This window comes from Falco naumanni, chromosome 5, assembly GCF_017639655.2.
Source record: "Falco naumanni isolate bFalNau1 chromosome 5, bFalNau1.pat, whole genome shotgun sequence".
Taxonomy (NCBI): Eukaryota; Metazoa; Chordata; class Aves; order Falconiformes; family Falconidae; genus Falco; species Falco naumanni.
In genome coordinates this window covers 69,468,319-69,487,980 of record NC_054058.1, presented here as the reverse complement: position 1 = coordinate 69,487,980, position 19,662 = coordinate 69,468,319, and the positions used below count along the sequence as shown (strand labels likewise).

The window sequence follows — 19,662 nt, the reverse complement described above, 5'->3', positions numbered from 1 at the left end:
GGAGCAACTCCTTGTGCACCTGCTCACTGGCACAGCTCGGGGAAACTTGCAAAGTCCTTGGTTTAGCAACTACGTAGCAACAACTAAAACATCAGTGTGTTACCAACATTATTCTCATACCAAATCCAAAACCACAGCATTGTACTGGATACTAAGAAGAAAATTAACTCTATCCCAGCCACGATCAGGACACTCACGAGTTCTCCATGTTGCAGAGAAGCACGGGACATGCATGTATATGGGCTGACTTCTTTTACTCTTCCACATTAGCTTTCGTAAAAGCATTGTTGAGACCTTTTCTTCTTTATCCTCCAGCCACATCTGTGGCTTAGACACCTCAGTCTTCTCACCCACCCTTCCCAGAACTCAAATCCAAAAACTGGTTTGTCCTAGAGAAGAATTAATACCTCAGTATCCAATTATCCTACAAGTATTTAATCTGAGTGGGTGGCCAGCAAACTTTGATTCTTAGACTATGATGCTCTTCCTTGCAGTCTTAGTCCAACCTACACATAAAATGACAGAGAGGAGGAAAAGCCCAGCCTTACAGTCAAAATGGGTTTTGCATTTTGATACAGAAATATACAGAGGGTTTGTAACTGCACACACAAAGAACACTTTGTACACAGATTCAGTTATGTTCTTTATTGTTGAAACAGTTCTGGAATGTTTTGGTCTCCCTGAGCTGGCAAACCTGAAAACATTCGTCCATCCTGTAGTTTTTTTCTTTTAAATTTATAAGAGGAAGCAGCAGAATGGACAAGAAACCATTTCAAAACAGTGTCCCAAAGGAAAAATAGAGTAAGGATAGAGACATAATAAGATGTCAAGTACCATAACTGAAATGGTACAGAAAAAAACTTAAGGGAGGTGGTCATAAACAAGTTAAACTGCACTCCTAGCTTCAGACTTCTTCAGGACATCCAGAAACCTGCCTCTGTAATGACCCAGTCCTTGGATGTGCCAACATGAAAGCCTCCTGAAAGGGAAGGTTTATAGTAACACAGTGCAGCATCAGGGTGACCTGTTGTCGCCAGGTTGGGAGCTGAGAAAAAGTATTTTGTATGATCACAAAAACATCACCGAAAACCTCCAAGGAAAAAACGCTACCACAGTTTCTAAAATCCTCAATGACATTTACTACACATAACTAACCAAAATAACTAACCTATTAACCTGTCACCTCTGCAGCTCTTGATCTCTAATTTACCTCTTCACCCTTCTCCCGCTTCCAAATACTGCACTGAACTTCTTCAGGCTCCAAGATGAGTAGTAATCACGGTGCCATTTAATACGACAGTCGGCAGTCTCCTCCCACTTCACCCGGCCTCACGTGGATTCCTTGACATTAGACTTAAAGCTTCAGATCAAAACACCTGAGTTTGTGAGAATTTTCCAAGTATAATTTTTCCAACTGAAAAGTTGAAGGAGCTCTTAGTACAACCATATAATTCTCCTCAGCTCTAGGATTCTTCAGTCGCCTTTGTCCTACACCATCCTACTTTCTGAATAATGAAAAAAATATTGTAATTAACTGGACAGATCTGTGAGCCGGGAAGCGAAGAAAAAGTCTGGGACATCCTGGTTTGAAGAGCACTGCTGCTGTTAATGCTGAAGTATTACTAGATTCATTATATTTAATTGGTTAGCTCATGATCTAGCATCTGAAACGAAAAGAAAAAAAAGAAAAAAAGAAAAAAAAGAGAAAAAAAAGAAAAAAAAAGAAAAAAAGCATTTTACACACCAGAAAATTGTTGGGAGAATTAATGCCAGTTAGAATGGGGAGGTGATATTTTGAAAGTAACTTGCAGCATAATGAAGTGGTAACTAGGAAATAGTGATAATCATACTGACTTGGGATATGTTGCAAGATAAACTCTTATTTAGTCAGCTAATTTAATGGCATTTTGAAAAACACATTACTCAATTAATGGTTTGACTGAGGAAATACTTTGTGACCATGAATATATACAAAATGCTCCGAATTTGCTGTATTATCACCAGAAAAAAAGGAACTATGGGTTCTTAATGTGTAATAATACCAATCCAATACTGAGAGATTAACTGAAATAAAAGATAAAATTAAAAGCTGACTGCCCCTCGGAGCCAGCGCACTTTATCCTCAGTCACTTGTCTGCCACAGTGATGCAGCCGGTGACTATCTAGGGTGACACAAGGCAGCCATTCTAGTGAGATAAAGACAACTTTGATCCCTGGGTTTCTCCAGCTAAAATAACGCAGTGGTGGCTGGTGACAAATGAGCACATGCTCCCAGTCCAGTTGTAGGATACCCACCCCATGGCAGGCTCCCAGCTTACTGTACACAGGAGCCTCTGAGTTCTTGAGGCAGCTTTTCCTAAGTCACGGCTGATAAACGTTAGCAGGGCAGGACAGGACAGGACAGAAAGCTTGGTTTCAGCTACTGGATCCTCCTACGTGTTGTGTGGATAACTAGAAGACTTTGACCTAAAGTCACCTTGTCCTAGTTTCTAATTCACTTTTATGCAGATGAGATGACAGGATTGAGGCCTAGGTATCCAAACTGGATAATACTTCCTAATACTAGAAATGAAAATCACAAGATGTACTTATCTGAGTAACCATAATTAGGTTTGCTTGCAGGATGAGGCTTATTCTGCATGTAGAAAAGAATGAATCTCTCTAATTCACAGAAAGCAAAATGATAAATACTAATGGAAAGGGGGATGTGCTAACTCTCTTAAAATGTTACTTGAAACTGCAGTGTCCAGTGTGCAGACTGAAATGTCATTTCAAATCATGGGTGTCCCTTTAAGCAAAAAAATCCAACACAGAGAAGAAAGGACTAAGAGGAGAAAGACAGTCGCTGATAAAACACTGCCATCACTTTTTCATAAATTATGCCCCAAAATGCTTCACAAAATGGAGCTAACAGAGGAAAACAGAAGAGACCTTTTTATTTTTGTGGCACATTCCTTTGGCAAATGCAGGGTAAAGCCTATCACGTGAGTCGAACAGTAAATGAAGGCCTTATGCTTTATAAAAATTCTCCTATTGTCCCAGGAAGGACGAGAGTCAAACACAACAGTTTCAGCAATGCTCTAAGTCTCATCAATAAAGTTAGCAGAGAGGAATCAGCAGTCTTTGGGCAGGGTGGGAGAAAAATCTCTTTCTCCACACAAAATATAGGCACACTCCTGCTGCACTTCAGACCCGACTTCACTGCACTGTACCAGATTAATTGGACCCACACAATTTAGCAAACAGCGTATGACATCCATCTACCTTTGCTGCTTCAGCATCCTCCCAAAAATATATAATGCAGGATTTTAAATAGTACATTAGCCCAGTTTCCTTTCACGAAGTCTTACAGCGAAGTTTAGGAAAATTCCGAAAGTAGCATATTGATTGCCTCTGGGATTTTCCACTTAGCAATTTAATAGAAAATTACACCCTTACCCAATCTGTGAGGCTTCCATAACCTCCCTCATTAATTTAATTTTCCAGAGTCTAATAAATTTTACCATTAGGCATGTTTTCTGATATTGCTTCCCTATTAAGCCTATTTCCCGATTTTGCCTTTCAGAACCAGGTGCACTCTCTGTGTGGCATCTGGACGGCACCTCGCACAGAATTCCAAGCCTGCCTGCGCCTGTGCACAGTTAGGATGGAAACCACTGTTGTGAATATCCTGTTTGCTTTCCTCTTGTTAATTTGGTGTCATTATTCCGAGCAATAGGGCCAGTCTGTGTGACTGGAGCCAGCGGGATCCTCCTGGTGGCTCTGACGAGATCGAGGGAAGATCGGCATCCGCATCTGTGCGAGTAGGCGTACGCGAGTCTCACACACTCTTCTCCTTGTCATAACACAGCCTGGCTGCACGGGAGGCACAGGATGATGATGGGCAGGTGTGTTTTCAGTCAGCGGTAGTCACATCATAACAGCCTGGGTCCTTCCTCTACAGGCAACAGGCGAAAGCACTCTTGGCTGTAAAAAACCCACCACGCCAGGAGCGAACCCAGCACAACTAACCGCACTGGAAGCCTGGCTGAAGGCGTCAAGTGGTGAATCCAATCCCGGCACCGCTGTCAGTGTGCCTGGGCCCTCTGCCCGGCTGGAGTGACCTGCTGCCCGGCGGCTGGCGGCACCGCACCCGGCCCCGGCGACCGGCGGGCTCCTGCCCCGCAGCGCTGCCCGGCGGCCCTCGGCGGCGCCCCGGGCCTGGCTCCGCGCTGCGAGACCCGCTGCTAGACACGGCGACGAGCGCCTGGCAGCGCCAAGCCGAGCCCGTCTCTGGGTCTCGCTACTTTCCGCACGGCCGCGGCCCCACCAGCGTCAAGTTCTGCCCCATCCCCGCCGGCTCTCGGCCTTGGAACGCCGCCCGGTCCCGCTGAACGCGACGAGACCCCTCCGCCCTCAGTGGCCCCACGGCCGCCGACGGGGCCCGCGGGCAGCGCAGCGGCCCCGAGCGCCCGGCGGCGGCGCAAGGCCGCGCCGAGAAGCCGCCGCCCGCTCCCTGACGGCCGGCCGGGCAGCCCCTGTCCGCCGGGGAGCCGCGGCGCCGGCCCGGGGGCGGGCAGGGGAAGCTGCGGCGGCGGCGGGGCACGGCAGGGGGAGCACGCCCGTGCCCGTGAGGGGAGAGGGGGGCCGGGGACCGGCGGGGGGGGGGCGCGGCGGGAGGCGGGGGGGCACACACACACAAAATGGCGCTGCCCTCTCAGCCCCTCTCCCACCAGCCCCCCTCTCCGCCGCCCCCGCGGCGGGGCCCGGCGGCGCCGGCCGCCTTCCCCGGCGTGTCGTGTGGCGACGGGCCGGCCTCGGGGTGGCGGCTTACGGCCGGGGCTGGCGGAACAGCCGCGGGGCCGCCTTCCCCCAGCAGGTGGCACCGGGGTCCCGGAGCCGGCGGCGAGCCATTGCGGGCCGCCCTTCGCCGCCGGGCCGCGGCCGCGCAGCCGGCGGGGGGGAAGGCGGCGGCGGCGCTGCCCGGCATCGCCTCCGCGGGGCTCCCCCCGCCGCACCCCGCTTTCCCTCAAAGTTTGAGGCGGGCGGTGAGGGGGGGAGGCTGGAGCCAACTTGTCCCGGATCCCTTTATTCGCCGCCGGAGCCGCCGTCTCCCAGCCCCCGCGTGTTTTGCTGGTTCAACGAGGCGCACCTCGGTCCTACCGCCGCCCGGCCCCGCTCCTCCCTGCCCGCACCATGGAGTTCACCCAGAGGAAGAGAAGCAGGAAATCCCAAAGCTTTAAACTGATCAACGAAGGTAAGGCGGGGGCGGGGGGGGCGGCCCGGGCTTTGTTCCCTGCCCGGGGGCAGCCCCGACTTTTGCACCGGGGGGAGCGGGCGTTACGAAACGCGGTGGCCGCCGCTGCCCCCGGCGCTTCTCCCTCCCTGGAGCGGTTATTTAACTCCGCAATCCTCTGTTGGAACTCCCCGAAACCATCGCACGCCTTTTATTTATTTTTTTTTTCTTTACACCCCCCCTTGTGTTTTTTTGTGTTTTGTTTTTTTTTTTTTAAATTTATTTTCTTGCATGTGTGTTACGTGCTGTTGCAAAACGAAGGCGCCCCGCCGCCCCCCGATCCGCCCCAGGAAGGTGGACGTGGGTTTGGGCTTGTTGTTCAGCCCCCCCCCCCCCCCCCCCCCCCCGGCAGGTCTTGCAGAAAATAAAGTTGGATCGTGTTTCGTGGTAAATCCTGTTTGGGGGTGGGGGGATAAGGTAAAATCGGGAAGCGAGTAAAAAATAATGACACTTGGGCAGCAACGGACCTTCTTAGTATTCAACTCCTGTGGGTTTATTTGGTTTGGGTGGTGGTTTTTTTTCTTTCCCCTCCCCTTGACTGTGTACATCCGCGTATTTCAAAGGCTAGCCGAATAGAGGTTGCTTTATTAAAAATCCACGCAGCTAATTAATTGTTCGTGGGCAGGGGAGAGCCTCTGGCGTGTAACTTGTTTGCTCGGGGTGTGTTTGCTGTTGGAAAAGAGGGTATTTTAAAAGGGATCGCGGGGGGAAATACTTGGATTCATTTCAGGGAAGAAGAAGCACAGCTCTGTGTTTCAGTCTTGGTGGTTGTTTTTTTTTTTAAATTAAAAAACGAAAAAAAAAAATGCCACTGGTAGGCATTTTAACAGGTGGACTTCCCAGCCAGCCCTAGGGATTTATTTTGGTTGGGGATTTAACCCTTCTCTGGCCAAAGAGATCTTTTTGCCCTAACGGATTTGACTTGAGATTTTTTCTCCTTTTGTGTTTCCAAGTATTAGACAGAAATATCTCCATGAAACGCTGTGTGTGTCCTGCATACCAAGTTCAAGGCAGGTGACTGCTTGGGTGTCATGTCACACTTGGTGAAGGGGACACACACGCACGCATGAGTGTCAAGACTTGCTGTCTGAAGAGCCATGTCTTCGCAGGCACTCAGCAAAATCGCATTTGATGCAAAGAAATTTAAAGATGGAAATAAACTCACTTGGTAGGAATAGTAAATAATGCCTGCTGTACTGTTGTAGGGGGGTCTAGAGCATCGCACATACTCCCTGTTAAAAACTAGAGGGGCAGCGACTCATCAGGCTTGTCTGAAACACATTGGAGGTCTGTATGCATTAGCAAACCTATCAAGGATTTAACTTCTACGGACCACAGGTTTGGTTTGTGGGGGTTTGATATCAAACATGCTCCTGACTCGGAGGCAGAGTTAGTGCAGGTCTGGGCTGGAGCCTGGGTGTGTGTGTGAAAGTGAAACATGGAAAAGCAAAACTGAAATTGAAGGCATGGTTTTATTTCTGTCCTGATGGAGCTGTAAAATGAATATGTGCACTATCAGAAATAGATGACAATTTTGTCAGTTCTCGGTTGACGCTTGTTAGAGGTTTAGATATGCCCCAATGTATTAGGCTATCTATGTAACCTTGTTTTAATAGGTAAATTCAGTTATGGTACATTATTAGTAATTCTTATTTTACCTGGGGTCTCTTTTTGGATGTAAAAGTCAAACAGAAAGCTACACTAAAATCACATCCTAGAGAGAAAATTCTGTCTTTGTACTTTGGAGAATGGAGGAGATAAAAATCACATTTTGCATGTGAGTCTGCACTTGCATACTCTTTCTTTTTTTTTTTTTTCCTATCAGACTTGATTAGAAAGATAATTATGTATAAATAGTTGTCTCTTGTAATTGGCCTTTGCCTCTTGCAGGAGTCATTCCGTAATGTCACAGTTTAGTGTTTACTGTTGTGAAATTGATACGGATTTTGCAGCGCCTGGACTGTGACATCTGAGGTAGAGGAAGAAAACCAAAGAGAAAAGGGTATGCTGTGTCAATTCATTGGTAACGCACCATCTGTTAACAATGTGCACCCATACAGTGCTTAATCTGTCCAAAAAACCCCTTCAGAGCACCTTATCGAGATGATCAATCATGACCAGATCGAGAGGAAATCCATTCCTTCACTAAAATGCAGAGTGAAATGTGGTGACTTTAAGGCAGCAGCTGTAGAGCAGAAGAATATTGTGACCAGCTGGATGTATGGAGGGGAGTGCTAGAGAAGAAAGCATGTGTAATCTATATATCTAAGGACCGAGAGTCTGCAAGTCATTTAATTCCTACTTCACACGTATACTTACTCCCAGCAGATCTTGAATGCCCTTGAGAGGATGAAAATGCAGAGTGTGGTGGGTTGACGCTGGCTGGGCACCAGCTGCCCACCGAGCCACTCCATCACTCTCCCTCCTCAGCAGGACAGCCGATGACCATGGAAGGCAGTCAGCATAAATCCCGTAGGTTTAGCTTTATGAAAGGAGCTTTTACTTCCTGGATGTTGTATCTCAGACTTCACCTTTACCCGTTTCACTCGCTGGGCGTGCTCGGTAGGCAGAGGAACCCTTTGTGTGGCACCTTGTCGCTGACCTCTCCAACTCCCTGTTGTGTCTTTTCCCCCTCATTTTCTTTCTGGGCCTTTCTCTTTCTTTTGTGTCGCTGCCTTAGGCTCAATTCTAGTTTACTTATTGGGTTGTTCCTCCTCTTGTGCCCTCGAGACAGTCGTACTGTACAAATAAACAGCACATAACAAAAAGTTTCATTTCCAGGAGACCTTTCCAATCCCGTAGCTGTTTTGTCAGAGGTGCAGGTGTGCTGCTGGCGGGAGGAGGGGCTGCTTATGCTGCCCTCCTGTTTCCATTGTGCCTTTTAAGTGAATCCCCCCAAAGTGCTCTTCCATGATTTAATCTCTACCTTGCTTTTTGTGAGGCAGGTAAACATAACCAGTTTATGGATGGAGCAGCTGAGAGCGTTGGGAACTAGGAGGGCGTTAAAGGCGTTGGATGGGAAGGCAGCTGTTTCAAGACACTGAATATATTGTTCAGTCTTGAGCGATTTGCCGATGGACAAAGTGTGTGCCAGTAGTAGAGTTAGAAATAGCATTCAGGAGAGCTGCCGTTAGACATGTTTTTTTCTCGGACTTACTATTCCCTCTGTACACACATGTAAACAAAGCTCTGGTTTTACTGAACACCTGCCTGAGATTACAGTAGAGACCTTCACTGCAAAATACTGTTATTTGAAATAGAAATTCAGCAGTAAATCTTGTATTTGTTGTGTTGTTTGGGTTCGGTTTGTGGGTTTGTTTTTTTTAATGCTGTAACATTTCTGAATAGCAGATACTAATGCTTATTCTTAGGGTCATCAGAGACATTAGTTTCTATAGGTGAATATCCTAAGGTGTCCCTGATCCTCCTTGCCTCAGAATTCAGAGGCCAGTGGCACCAACATGAATCTGTGTAGCTGAACAGTGCAGCCCTAGTGCATGTTGCTGATTTTCTTGATTGAGGTGAAGTTTGAAAGTTTCCCTTGGTCTCTGGGAAGGTAAATTTTTCATTATAAATCTGCTTTCCATCTGTAAAGCAAGAAGCCAGATAATTGGCATCTGGTGGGATAATTTGCTGTGAAAATGAACACAGTAATTTAGGGCAGGCATAGCTATTCCCTAAAATCTGTGAAATATTTGAGCTGAGTCTCTCCAGTGTGAGCAAAGTTTTTTTAGGAGGTGCTGATACAGAGCACATTTTCTGTGGTTAATTTGATGTACATGAAATAAACTGCAGATATATTGATAAATTATGTAGTAAAACTGTAGCAATGTGTTCAGTGTTCATTTTTTCCAGATCACTTGAGTTCTAATTTTTTTTATCGTTTTTCATTCCAGATTACCATCATGAGATATATAAGATCTCTGACTACAGCAATGATGTTAATGGGGAGACCAAAGAAACACAACCAGTTTTTTTAGGTATGTGCTTGTGTTGATTAATTTCCGAGCAACATAGCGTGGCCATTTGCAATTAGGGAGGAAAAAAACCTCTATGCAAGCACAGGAAGCGCCTGCCATTGTTTAATATGACGTTCTTTTCAAGACCCTTTTATTCTACGAATTGCCAATATATCCTTTATTAACACTGCTAAAAGTTGTAATTTCAGACATAAATGTTTATTAGTGTCTACACACAGTGCTAATTATCACTCACTCAGAGAGCCAGATGCTGACTCTGCAGTTTTGCAGCTCTGTGCTCACCCCATTTACATTGCATATTCGCTGGCATGCTTCACTGGCAATAGTTTGTGTAATTGGGGTATTACATCTTTGACATCTGGATAACAGAAATTCAATTTCCAGGAAGCTGCTATTTGTTTGGTTTTGCTTCTGCCTTGGGTGGGATAGAGGATTAATGTGCTGTCTTAATGTAATGCCCTTTCACCTCTGTAGCTTGCCTGCTAATCCTGCCATGGCAAAATTAAATTAAATCAACAGTTAAAAATGTGTAAAGAAAACAGAAGTAATATAGAGTCTGCAGCATGATATATACTACAGCATGATAGGACTGGTTATCAGCGAACTTTAGCTTTCTGGTCTGTGTGCCTTTTGACCCATGTAACTCCCCAGCTCAGCATCAGTCCCGAGTGTGTGAATCAGCACCTGAAGTCAACCTGCATGCAAAATGCCTTTTGTTTCCTTAGTTCGTAGTGCCACAGCCTCTTCTAGAGGTCAGCAGCAAATGAGAGGGAACAGGAGAATGTCTGGGGCGGTGTGGAATCTTTTGATGGTTGGAATATTTACACAGGGGTGAGAGCTGCATTCAGTTCCCTTCTCAGCTTCTTGCTGTTAGGCTTTTGAGCAAATATTTCTTCCCTGCACCCATTTCTGGGGAGAACTAAAGGTGGCTGCGGTGCTTTGTGTTTGGATTTCGTGTTCTGGAAGCACTTGTGGTGAAGTCTGATAAACCTGAAGGAGTGAGCTCCACCAGAGGTTTACATAGAATGCTTTCTCTTCCAACCCTAAATCATGATAAAGCTTTGGCAGGAGTTAGGCATCTAGCTGCTTTTAGCCAGGATGCTTCTAAGCAGGAAGTCTGTACTTTGACGTCTCTGCCATGAGTCAGGCCAATTGATTTTGATTTCAGTTTGGCTGTGTTGTCTTCAGATTTGTTTTGGGTTGTTTTTTTTTCGTGAGTATGCCCAGCTTTTCATTGTGACTGAATGTGCTCTGGCATTTAAGTGCCTAGAGTTCACCTATTTCAAGAGCTGGTCAGAATTTAGAGTGTGAGTCCTACCAAGGATGTTCCTTACCAGGTACTGAAGCATAGAGCTGCAGTCCTGGGAGCCCACCTTTAGTTGCTATGAAAAGAAAAAGATGCCATTTCCTTGCTGACTGTCCAACTTCCAGATCTCCTCAAGGAGTGCTGGTTTTGACAAGGCTGAATGACGTATGACTGTGCAAGATGTTTGGATGACTTTTTTTTTTTTTTTTTTTCTTTGGGGGTTTGGGTTCAATTCAGTAAGTTACTCGGAGCTCATATAACCTTCTCCACTTTATCTTCAGTAGGTTATTTTGGTGTCCGCTTTTATCCAGATTCCTAGTGACAAAGGCGCTGATCTGAAATGTAGAGAAAGCAGTAGCAGGGACTGAACTCAACTGGAAGCACTTGAAATCTGGGTTCCCATCTTTTGGCAGGGATCTGGGATGAGTGGTGTTTGACATTCCAGGTTTCCTTTTAAAAAAAATAATCACATTGCATAGAGGAATATTCCATTGTGCTTCAGGGCTGGTGGGATCACAACACTTTCCCCAGCTTGGAGTCCTGTCCACTGTGAAGGAATTTCAGTGTATAATTGCCATTTCATTTGATTTTATGCCAGAATTCATCCAAGAAGGATGTTCACTCCAACTTGTTGGTTTAGACTTAAGTTTATTCTCCAATTTAGGTTTGTTCTCCAATTCAGCTGACCCATGGGGTCAGCTGTTGAAACCTCAGTGTGATGCAGCCTTTAGTATGTGAATAGCTGCTAAGGTGCATCATTAAACTATTGCCTTTAGAAAAGGTGAAATGTTAATGCCAGTATATAAACGAAACGAGCAAAGCTTTGTTGTGAATGGGATGTGCATATGTTTTGGTTGCACAGTGCAGAACGAGGAAATCAAATTGAAGAGATGCACTGTCAAGAAGAGGGGAGCTTCTAGGGTAAATGAGTAAATTGGAAGAACCCAGTTTGTTTAACATGCAAATAAATTAAGGACCAAACATCAGGAAAGACCTGTTGAACCTAGATGGCCTTTTTTGCACTGGCCCAGATGGGAAAAATATGACTTTGTCTAAATGTAGGCTGAAAATTGGAGGAAGCTTCAGCGCAATTAGAGGAATGTTGTACTGGACGTGAGCTCTGATGGTTGTAATGGTGTAAAGTCCAACTGCTTTTGGAATGGAGCTTGATAAGCTTGGGAAGTTTGCTGGAGTGGGAGATGTGGTGGCTTGTCCTCTCCTCCCATCCTTTGTTCTGAGATGGTAAACAAGAAGTCACATTCTTCTAGATGAAGGACATACTAAACACAGCCTTTACAAAACTGGGGGGCGGAGAGGAATCTTCCTACTTTATTTTGCAGATGAGAACTGGCTTCTCTTTTGTTTTGAAGGGGAAGGGCTTAGTTACCTGATACCAGGAGAGACTGCTCTAGCTGAAAAGGAGGAGGCAGCCCAGAGTAGAGTGCTTATACCTCAGATATGGACAAGATTTAAGACAGACCCATCTTCCACTTTTGCCAATTATCAGCATAAACCTTCAGTCACAGGGCTGCTTACCCCAGACTCAGAAATACAAGCCCATGAGAAGGCTGTACACCCATGTCTTGTGGACGATGTTGGTTAAACCTAGCCTGTCTATAAACAAGAATATCTTTTGCATACACCACATTGGTTTTTTTCAGTCTTAATATTTTATTATCATCACAAAAAAGCAGAAATATAATGTACCTCCAGACTGAGTGTTTTTACAATGCTTTCAACTTGAAATTCAGGCTCTATGTTTGAAAGGTTAATGTAGAAAACTAATTATATTATCCTGGTAATCAAATGTGTGATGAGACATTTGTCTGTGTAATTAACAGTGAAGAACTTTTATAGTTTCATAAAATCGAATGCTACGCACAGTGTGCTTGGAGCATTTGTTTTGAAGAGATGTCCAAAACAGAGATGTTTATGACTGATATAAAGTGGAACTGAAATGTACTGTAATGCAGGTGTCTGTGCATTTTACAGCATTTTGCATTGTTGAAATGGAAGGCAGCAGATTAATAGCTTTGCTATGCCATGGTAAAAATAAATAATGTGTTCGTGGAGCAGGGGAGCAATGCATAAGTTACTCGCTAATTTCAAGAATTTATTCCATCCTAGAAATAATATCCTTTGCAATTTATTCACAGAGAAAAAGTTAACATAAGTCTGTAAAGTTACTTGTTACTTTTTAATGGAATTATATCCCAAGTCTTGATTGTTGCAGTAGTAGCTTCTATAATTAAGACTGCATAAAAGTTTATGTTTTCTGCAACAATCTAACTTTGTAAAGCATTTCCCTTTGGGGCTGAAGCATGATCTTGACCTGGGATTTTCCAATAACTGGGGGAAGTTGTTGCATATCTGTTATTACTTTTTTTAATTATATGACCTCATTAATATATACATTGATGGAACAGTTGCTGACTTAACCTTTGCTGAGTGATTTAGTTGTTGCAGTGTGGCATGAAGGCGAGTGACTTGGGCTTCTGTATCTCTTCCTGATGGGTGTCTTGAAACTGTTTCACCAGACTCTACAAAAGAGTTATTTTGTGGTGGTGGTGACCAGGCCACCTAAGCTGATTGAGCTTCCAGAGAAATAACCCCCCAGATCCTGAATGGTCCCAAGGTCTGATTCTGGTTGTGATTCTGCAAATTGCTTTACTTACGTTAGTGTTTGTGATGCTTATTACTGTTCTGTGTCTTGTCATAGGCAGGGGTGTCGATCAACCCACGTACTTCCATGCTTGGTTTGGGAGTAGGGGGTCTGGTTTGAGGGTGATCTGGTTTTCCTGCAAATACAATCTTAGTGCTTTGTGTGGTGACATGAAGATGGGTAAGTGCTCTTAAAAGGTGTTTTAGAGTACTGCAAAGATGCTTCACTTAAGACAGCTTAAATGTCCCTGTGTTAGCTTAGGGTAGTTAAAGTCCCCAGCTCATAACTCATGTTGCTTGTGTGATGCTCTGACATTGTTCATGACAGCTGCTCTCCCTGTTGACTTGGGGTCTAGGTTTTTAATTTGCAAAGCGTGTTGTTGCCTGTGTTACTTGTTCAATGTAGGTTCTTATATGCTAGCAAAGGCTGGGCATCGCTTGTTTGAGAAATGCGGGCTTGCCGCCTTGATTTAGCTACATGATGCCCAATTCAGATTATCCACAGGGCAAACACAACAAGTTTTCACGTGATTTGGGAAAACTTTGATCTGGTAAGGAATCATGCACATGGCTCCTCTATTTTCCTCATGCTGACCTTCACAGTCTTCTCTTTCACGACCACTTGTAGTGCAAGGTGACAGTGGCAAAAATACCTTCAGTTTTGAAAGTTAGTTTAGTGGCGTGTAATTTTTGCTGAGGAGAGATGCATAGCTCCCTTCTAGGATAACTGTCTTTGAAGGAAATGCTTGAATATGATGTAACATTCAAAAAGGTGTTTTTTGAAAACTCACCAGGCTGGTGAGTTCAGCCTGGCTGTGCAGTGAAGGCATGTGCCTTCCAGTTCCTTGAGCTGCTCTGAATTAACCCTTAAAAAAAAAACTTCAAACACAGCAGCTGAGTTTTGCTGGCCCTCTTCCAGGAAGGGCAGCATTCGAGTGGCATCTAGTAAACTGGTGTTCAGTACATTTGGTTATATAACCCATTGCAATTATATATTATTTTTCTTTGAGCATTCAAGCCATACACATTGACTTCTACTTTTCCTCACCTCTGAAGCCTCCTTCCCTTACATACCTGGCTGATGTCAGCTCACATGTGCTTGTCTAGCTGTTTGGCACTGCTCTTCCTACCCTCCTGAAAGCTCCTGTACTCATGCACCAATTTCAGCCTAGTTTGACACAAAGGTGGAAATCTCTGACATATGAAGTACCTTGAGTACACAGCCTGATGCAGGAAAAAAGCCTTGTTTGTATAGGCAAGAAGGGAAAAGTTTCCATACGAGTTTCATTTGCGTGAACACAACACAAAAAATAAATTAGACACTAATTCATAGAAAATCAAACTGTATTAAAAAAGTCAATTACTCATGAGTGAGTATTTCCCAAAACATATGGGAAATATAAATGTTAAAAATGAATAAATTAGTTGCAAAACATTGGGCTGAAAGAACATTATGGTTCATTGTTTATATAAGTCAAGGGAAGAAATACAGACAGCTGTCCAACCTTAACTCTGTTCACTTATTTATACACTTTAAAACAAATACATTAATTACAGATATGGTCACCACTTCTCTAATACTGGAATAAAATTAATATTTTAACATATGAGTGTGGTTGCATATCATGTTATAATTCTTTGTAGCGGTGTGATAATATTTGACAAATTACTTGGGAGAAGTATAGTAAATTGTTTGTGGTCAGTGTGGTATATTTATATTAAGTTTAATAAACATAATAGTGAAAAGATGGTCAGGCATCTAGGGGCAAAGAACGGAATTAATGGACTACCAATAATATTTTGTTAACTGGAGTTGTTTACAGGTCTGTTGCTTCAGACAGGTGCACGCTTAGCATGTGGATGCTACTTCATCCTAGACAGTTCTGGTTTATGTTTGTGTGTTTAATTTTTTAACATTTTTACAGCTTTCAAAGCAGGCAGTTTTTATGCTGTGCACAGTTTCAGTAAGGAAAGAGATTGAAGTGAATTTTGGGGAGATTATTCCCTACGACTATTTAATGTAGTATTTATGAAAGGGCTTTGTTTTGCTTTTTTGTTGTTACTTTACAAGATTGCAGTCAGGCCATGTGGAAAAATAGGTTGTATATAAAGGACCATCTTAAAAACAACTATTTTAAAAAATTATTAATGTGTTTTTGTTATGACTATTATAATCTTTACATAGAAGTTCCTAAATAGATCTGTAATTTGCTGTGCTTATCTATTTTGAGTAATATTTTGTAAGTATTTTAGTGTTTTGCAAGTAACTTCCATGGTTTCAGGTAAAACCAAAGGGATTACATGGGCAATCCAAATGGCAAATCCTATAGCCTGCCCTTCAGAGGCATCCTCATCTCCTCGGGGGTAGTGAGGACCCCAGGTATGTGTGCAAGGAGAGGCTGAAACATGCACTGCTCCTCTCAGGCCTCAGCATCTGTCTTTTCACAGGGGGGCTTTTCACAGATAGGTAATGCAGACTTTTATGTAATAAACTGGGGTTTTTTTCCCAGTGCTTGATTATCCCATTTGGCATTTAAAAAGGGAGGCTGTCTCTTCCATAGGACATAGTAGTTTAAGCTGTTTGGTTTTCTTTGTGCCCCAGCTTCCTTTTTTTTTTTTTTTTTTTTTTTGGTCTTCTCTCTTCATTTTTAAATTACATGGTTATCATCTGTGGAAATCATCAGTGGAATAGCTGATAACAAAATGCTATCATTGGGCTCTAGAGCTAATAGACAAATGAGATAACCAGGGAGCAAGAAGTTAAATCTGTTACTGGTCTTGTGCCTGCCTGCAGATTCAGATGGTGTAGTATCAGCTACTCTCCACTCCTGTCGGGAAGGGTACTGCTGTCCCTAGCTCAGTCAGTTGCAAATTAAAAGCTGTAAAACGTCATTACTGGGAGAGGGGCGATGTAAACTTGCACTGAAGACTTAAGTCAAGCTTATAGCCTGTATGTTTTTAATGGCCTTCCTTACAAAACAGAAGATACACGTAAATAAACGAACCAAAAAAAACCCTAAAAACCCAACCAAACAAACAAAAAAACCCACCAAAAAACAACAACAAAATCTGAATAGAAGAATCCCCCCCCAAAAAAAAACCAAACCCCAGCCAACAAACAAGTTCATAAAGGGTGAATCTCCCTGTTTTAAGCAGGGAGCTACCTAAACACAGACATACTTACATGGGATGCAAGTTCAGAGTTTGTTGTAACATGAAAACATAAAGCATAAACATAAATACCTCTATTTGGAGGTAAGTATGCTCATGTCACTGCTTAGGAGGACTTCTGTATGAACTAACAAGGGACCAGAATCAAGGCTGAATAAGCTCAATTAACATTAATACTTTATGTAATTGGGTAAGGGAAATTTAATCTGTCCAACAACACGTCACCCGACCAGCCGCGTAGCATGCAGCCACTACACCCGCCAGGGGGAGGTGAGCGGGAAGCTTTTCTGATGTTCGGAAACATTTTGCTGCCAAATACAAATCCAAACTGCCAACATTGAACTCTGAGAGCTGACGGTAAGGGGTTGCTTCATGCTGCGGTGTGGTGGGAGCATTTGGAGCCTGGGTATGGGCAGGTAGAGCCACGTGCAGGAGGGAGGCGGTCTTCCGAGTACAGGTCTGAGTATCATGGTAGTTGGAGTCTGGTGGTACTCTGCAGCTTCTTGAGGTTGGGAATTACAAAGAGTGAGCCCCTGGTTGGGTTGGGGCCCAAAAGTGTCATTTTAAAGGAATCAGTGCTGCAATTTGTTAATTAAATCACACCCGTGCATATAAATCCACAGGCAAACTAACAAAATAAATGCAATGCAGAACTTGCTTGCAAAAGGTTTTTCTCGACGCTGTAGCTGGGGTGGAATCAGTGCTGGAGTATTACTGTACAGGGTTGACGGATGTATTTCTAAGTTTGGACTAAAAGCTTTCTTGCAAACGGCCCATCCTCCTCCCTGGGCTGGGGGGACTGGAGCCAGCTGGTGCTGGCCCAGGGCACCGGTGTGCCAGGTCAAGCGGGAGATGCTCTGATTCAGCAGAGGCTGGAGCGGATTGTGCAGCTCATCTCCCCTTCTGCTTGTTCACCTCCCAGAGCAAAAACTCCCTCTTCTGGGTACTGCACGGCCCTGGGTGCGCCGGGCTTGGAGCCTGTCCCAGCCACGCTGAGCTTGGCCCGTGCCAGGGAGGGGGTTGTTGCTCTTTTAGCTCTCCGGTTTAGCCCGCTACCTAAGCGTGCACCTAAGTTTAGGCAACTGAGTGGTTGTGCTGAGTTGATAGTCATTCACATGCCTGGCATTAGCACACTTTCCAATACCTTGTTGAACCAGAGATGATGCACATTGTGTGCTGATTTTTGGAGGGCTGGGGTTTTTTTTTTTATTCTGAAGTTTCCTTTGCACTGTTGCTTTGCCAAAGATAGCTTTCTTTTGGAAAATGCAAATGTAAATGGGGTAGAGGATACCAAGTATTACTGTATTAAGTATACTATAAAGGAAGGTTGATTCATCAATTTCTTGATCTTCGTTACTTCATTTGCTTAGGATGTTTGATTTTTCTATTACCAGTAAAAATACAGAATCTTCTTATTTCAGAAGTGACTATGAACACTTCTTATTACTAGTGAAATGTAATGTATGCTTTAACGAGCAAAATACCTACTATCTGCCCAAGACGCATATATTCATTGTGCAATCAGCAGTTTCGTACGTAAAATTAATACTTAAATGGTGCCAGGAGTATTAAAGTATGTAATTGTTATTATTTAAATGCCTTGAATTTATTTGGAACAGTCACATTTTTCTTGTATATATTTTCATTTTGTTTTTGTAATCTGCATTTTTAACACATCCAGCAGTTAGTCTATACACGGTTATGCACGTATTAGCTGCTTTTAATATTACTGTATTATACAGGAATAAAGTAAAATTCTGTGGACTAAGGAACTGATCCTGTTCATTAAAATCAATAGGTGTAGTGTTGCTCTGTGTATGTGTGGTGTGGTGCTTTTTGTGAGTTATTTATTTTTTCTAGGATCTGTCCTTCAGCATATAGCAAACTGACATACAAAGGATCTGATCCTTTAGGCTTTACTTGGGGAAAATATCCACTGATGTCAACGCCTGAATAGGATCAGTCTTTTAGTTTATTTGAAACTGCTGTAGCTAATATTATTTGCTTCTGGAGAAATATCTTAACTCATCAAAGCTTTAGAAATAGCATCAAGAAAGCCAAGTTCAGCAGGTCTTTCAACCATGAGGGATGTCAACTATCGCTGTGTTAAAGCATAGCCTGTTACGTACCAATGACCCCTCAACTATCTCTTTTTTGTTCTCGTCTTTATTTATTTATTTTTGTACTCCAACTCTTACTGGCATCTAAAATCACTAATCTCTACCCATTACCGTTTTTGCTAATTTATAGTGATAACTGTGGCTCTGTTTTCATTAGGAGATGAAAGCCGGGAAATTAAAAAACAAATTACAGGGATGAGAAGATTCCTGAATGACAGCACTGGAAGAATCTATCAACGAGTTGGCAAAGAAGGAGAAAAACTGAAGGAGGAGCCCCAAGATTTAGACTTAGCCTGGGCCCAGCGCCTGAATCCCCCTGCAGAGTCCCAGGCGAGCCTTCATCCTTCACAGAGCAGTGCATGGAATGAATTACCACCCCAAGCTAGCCATTTTTCAGGGCAATATGGAACTCGATCCAAAACGTTCCAAAATCAAACACGAACCGTGGCGTCCAATGGTATGATCTGCATTAGATACTGAGAATAATACTTTTTTTTCTTTTCCTCTCCTTGTACTGTACTAAATTTCTGCCTTTGTTGTGATGATATATTGTACCGCTGCACTGAAAGCAGTTATAGTTCAGAGTCTACAAAATGAGCACAGTTATCACTTTGAAAAGGTGTGAAAGTGGGCACAGTGCATTCTGCTACCATCTGTCTTAGCTTTTAAAATGGATTCCTGGTGATAGGGCAGAATTACTCAGTGCTGTTACAGGCTTAATTTCTATACAGTACTTATTAAAACAGCTTTTGCCATTGTTATTAAATTCATAGCTAATTAAATGTCAACCTCTACCACTCCTCTTTGCAATGAGTAATGTAGCACTGTTGTGACACCACTTGCAGAGCAGGATTCTACTGACTTCCATAAGGGGATGGCATCAGCCTTATAACTGACCGCTGAACTTCAGGTACAAAATCCTATCACAGCCTTAGGCTTTATTCCGATGGGACCATTGGAGAAAGTCATGATGGTGTCTACCTATGAACAGCATGTACTAGACCACGGTCCATCTTGTACTGGCAGAGAATTCTGCCCAGAAGTAGATGGCAGTGTGCTCTTAAAATACGTTTCTGTTGTTATTTTAAGTCCCAGAGAATGGATAACTACCAGATTCCTGAAGGTCTTCTTTAATGATCTAAATCCAAT

General features: G+C 43.6%; 1 protein-coding gene across 6 annotated transcripts in view; it reads left to right on the top strand.

The window, feature by feature from the left end:
- The first annotated feature begins 4,804 nt into the window (after nt 1-4,804).
- The window catches only part of BEND7 (BEN domain containing 7), a 49,158-nt gene continuing 34,300 nt past the window's right edge, over nt 4,805-19,662 (top strand). Inside the window, exons 1-3 of one of the 6 annotated variants that reach the window (XR_005828013.1) lie at nt 4,805-5,236; nt 9,172-9,255; nt 18,671-18,970. Coding sequence is in view for 5 of the 6 variants with exons in the window: in XM_040595124.1 (XP_040451058.1) it covers nt 5,176-5,236; nt 9,172-9,255; nt 18,671-18,970 (445 nt within the window). In the remaining variant the exon portion in view is untranslated. Of the gene's footprint in view, nt 5,237-7,618; nt 7,748-9,171; nt 9,256-18,670; nt 18,971-19,662 lie in introns of those variants that run through there. The other 5 variants (XM_040595124.1, XM_040595120.1, XM_040595121.1 and 2 more) reach the window with 5 other exon arrangements.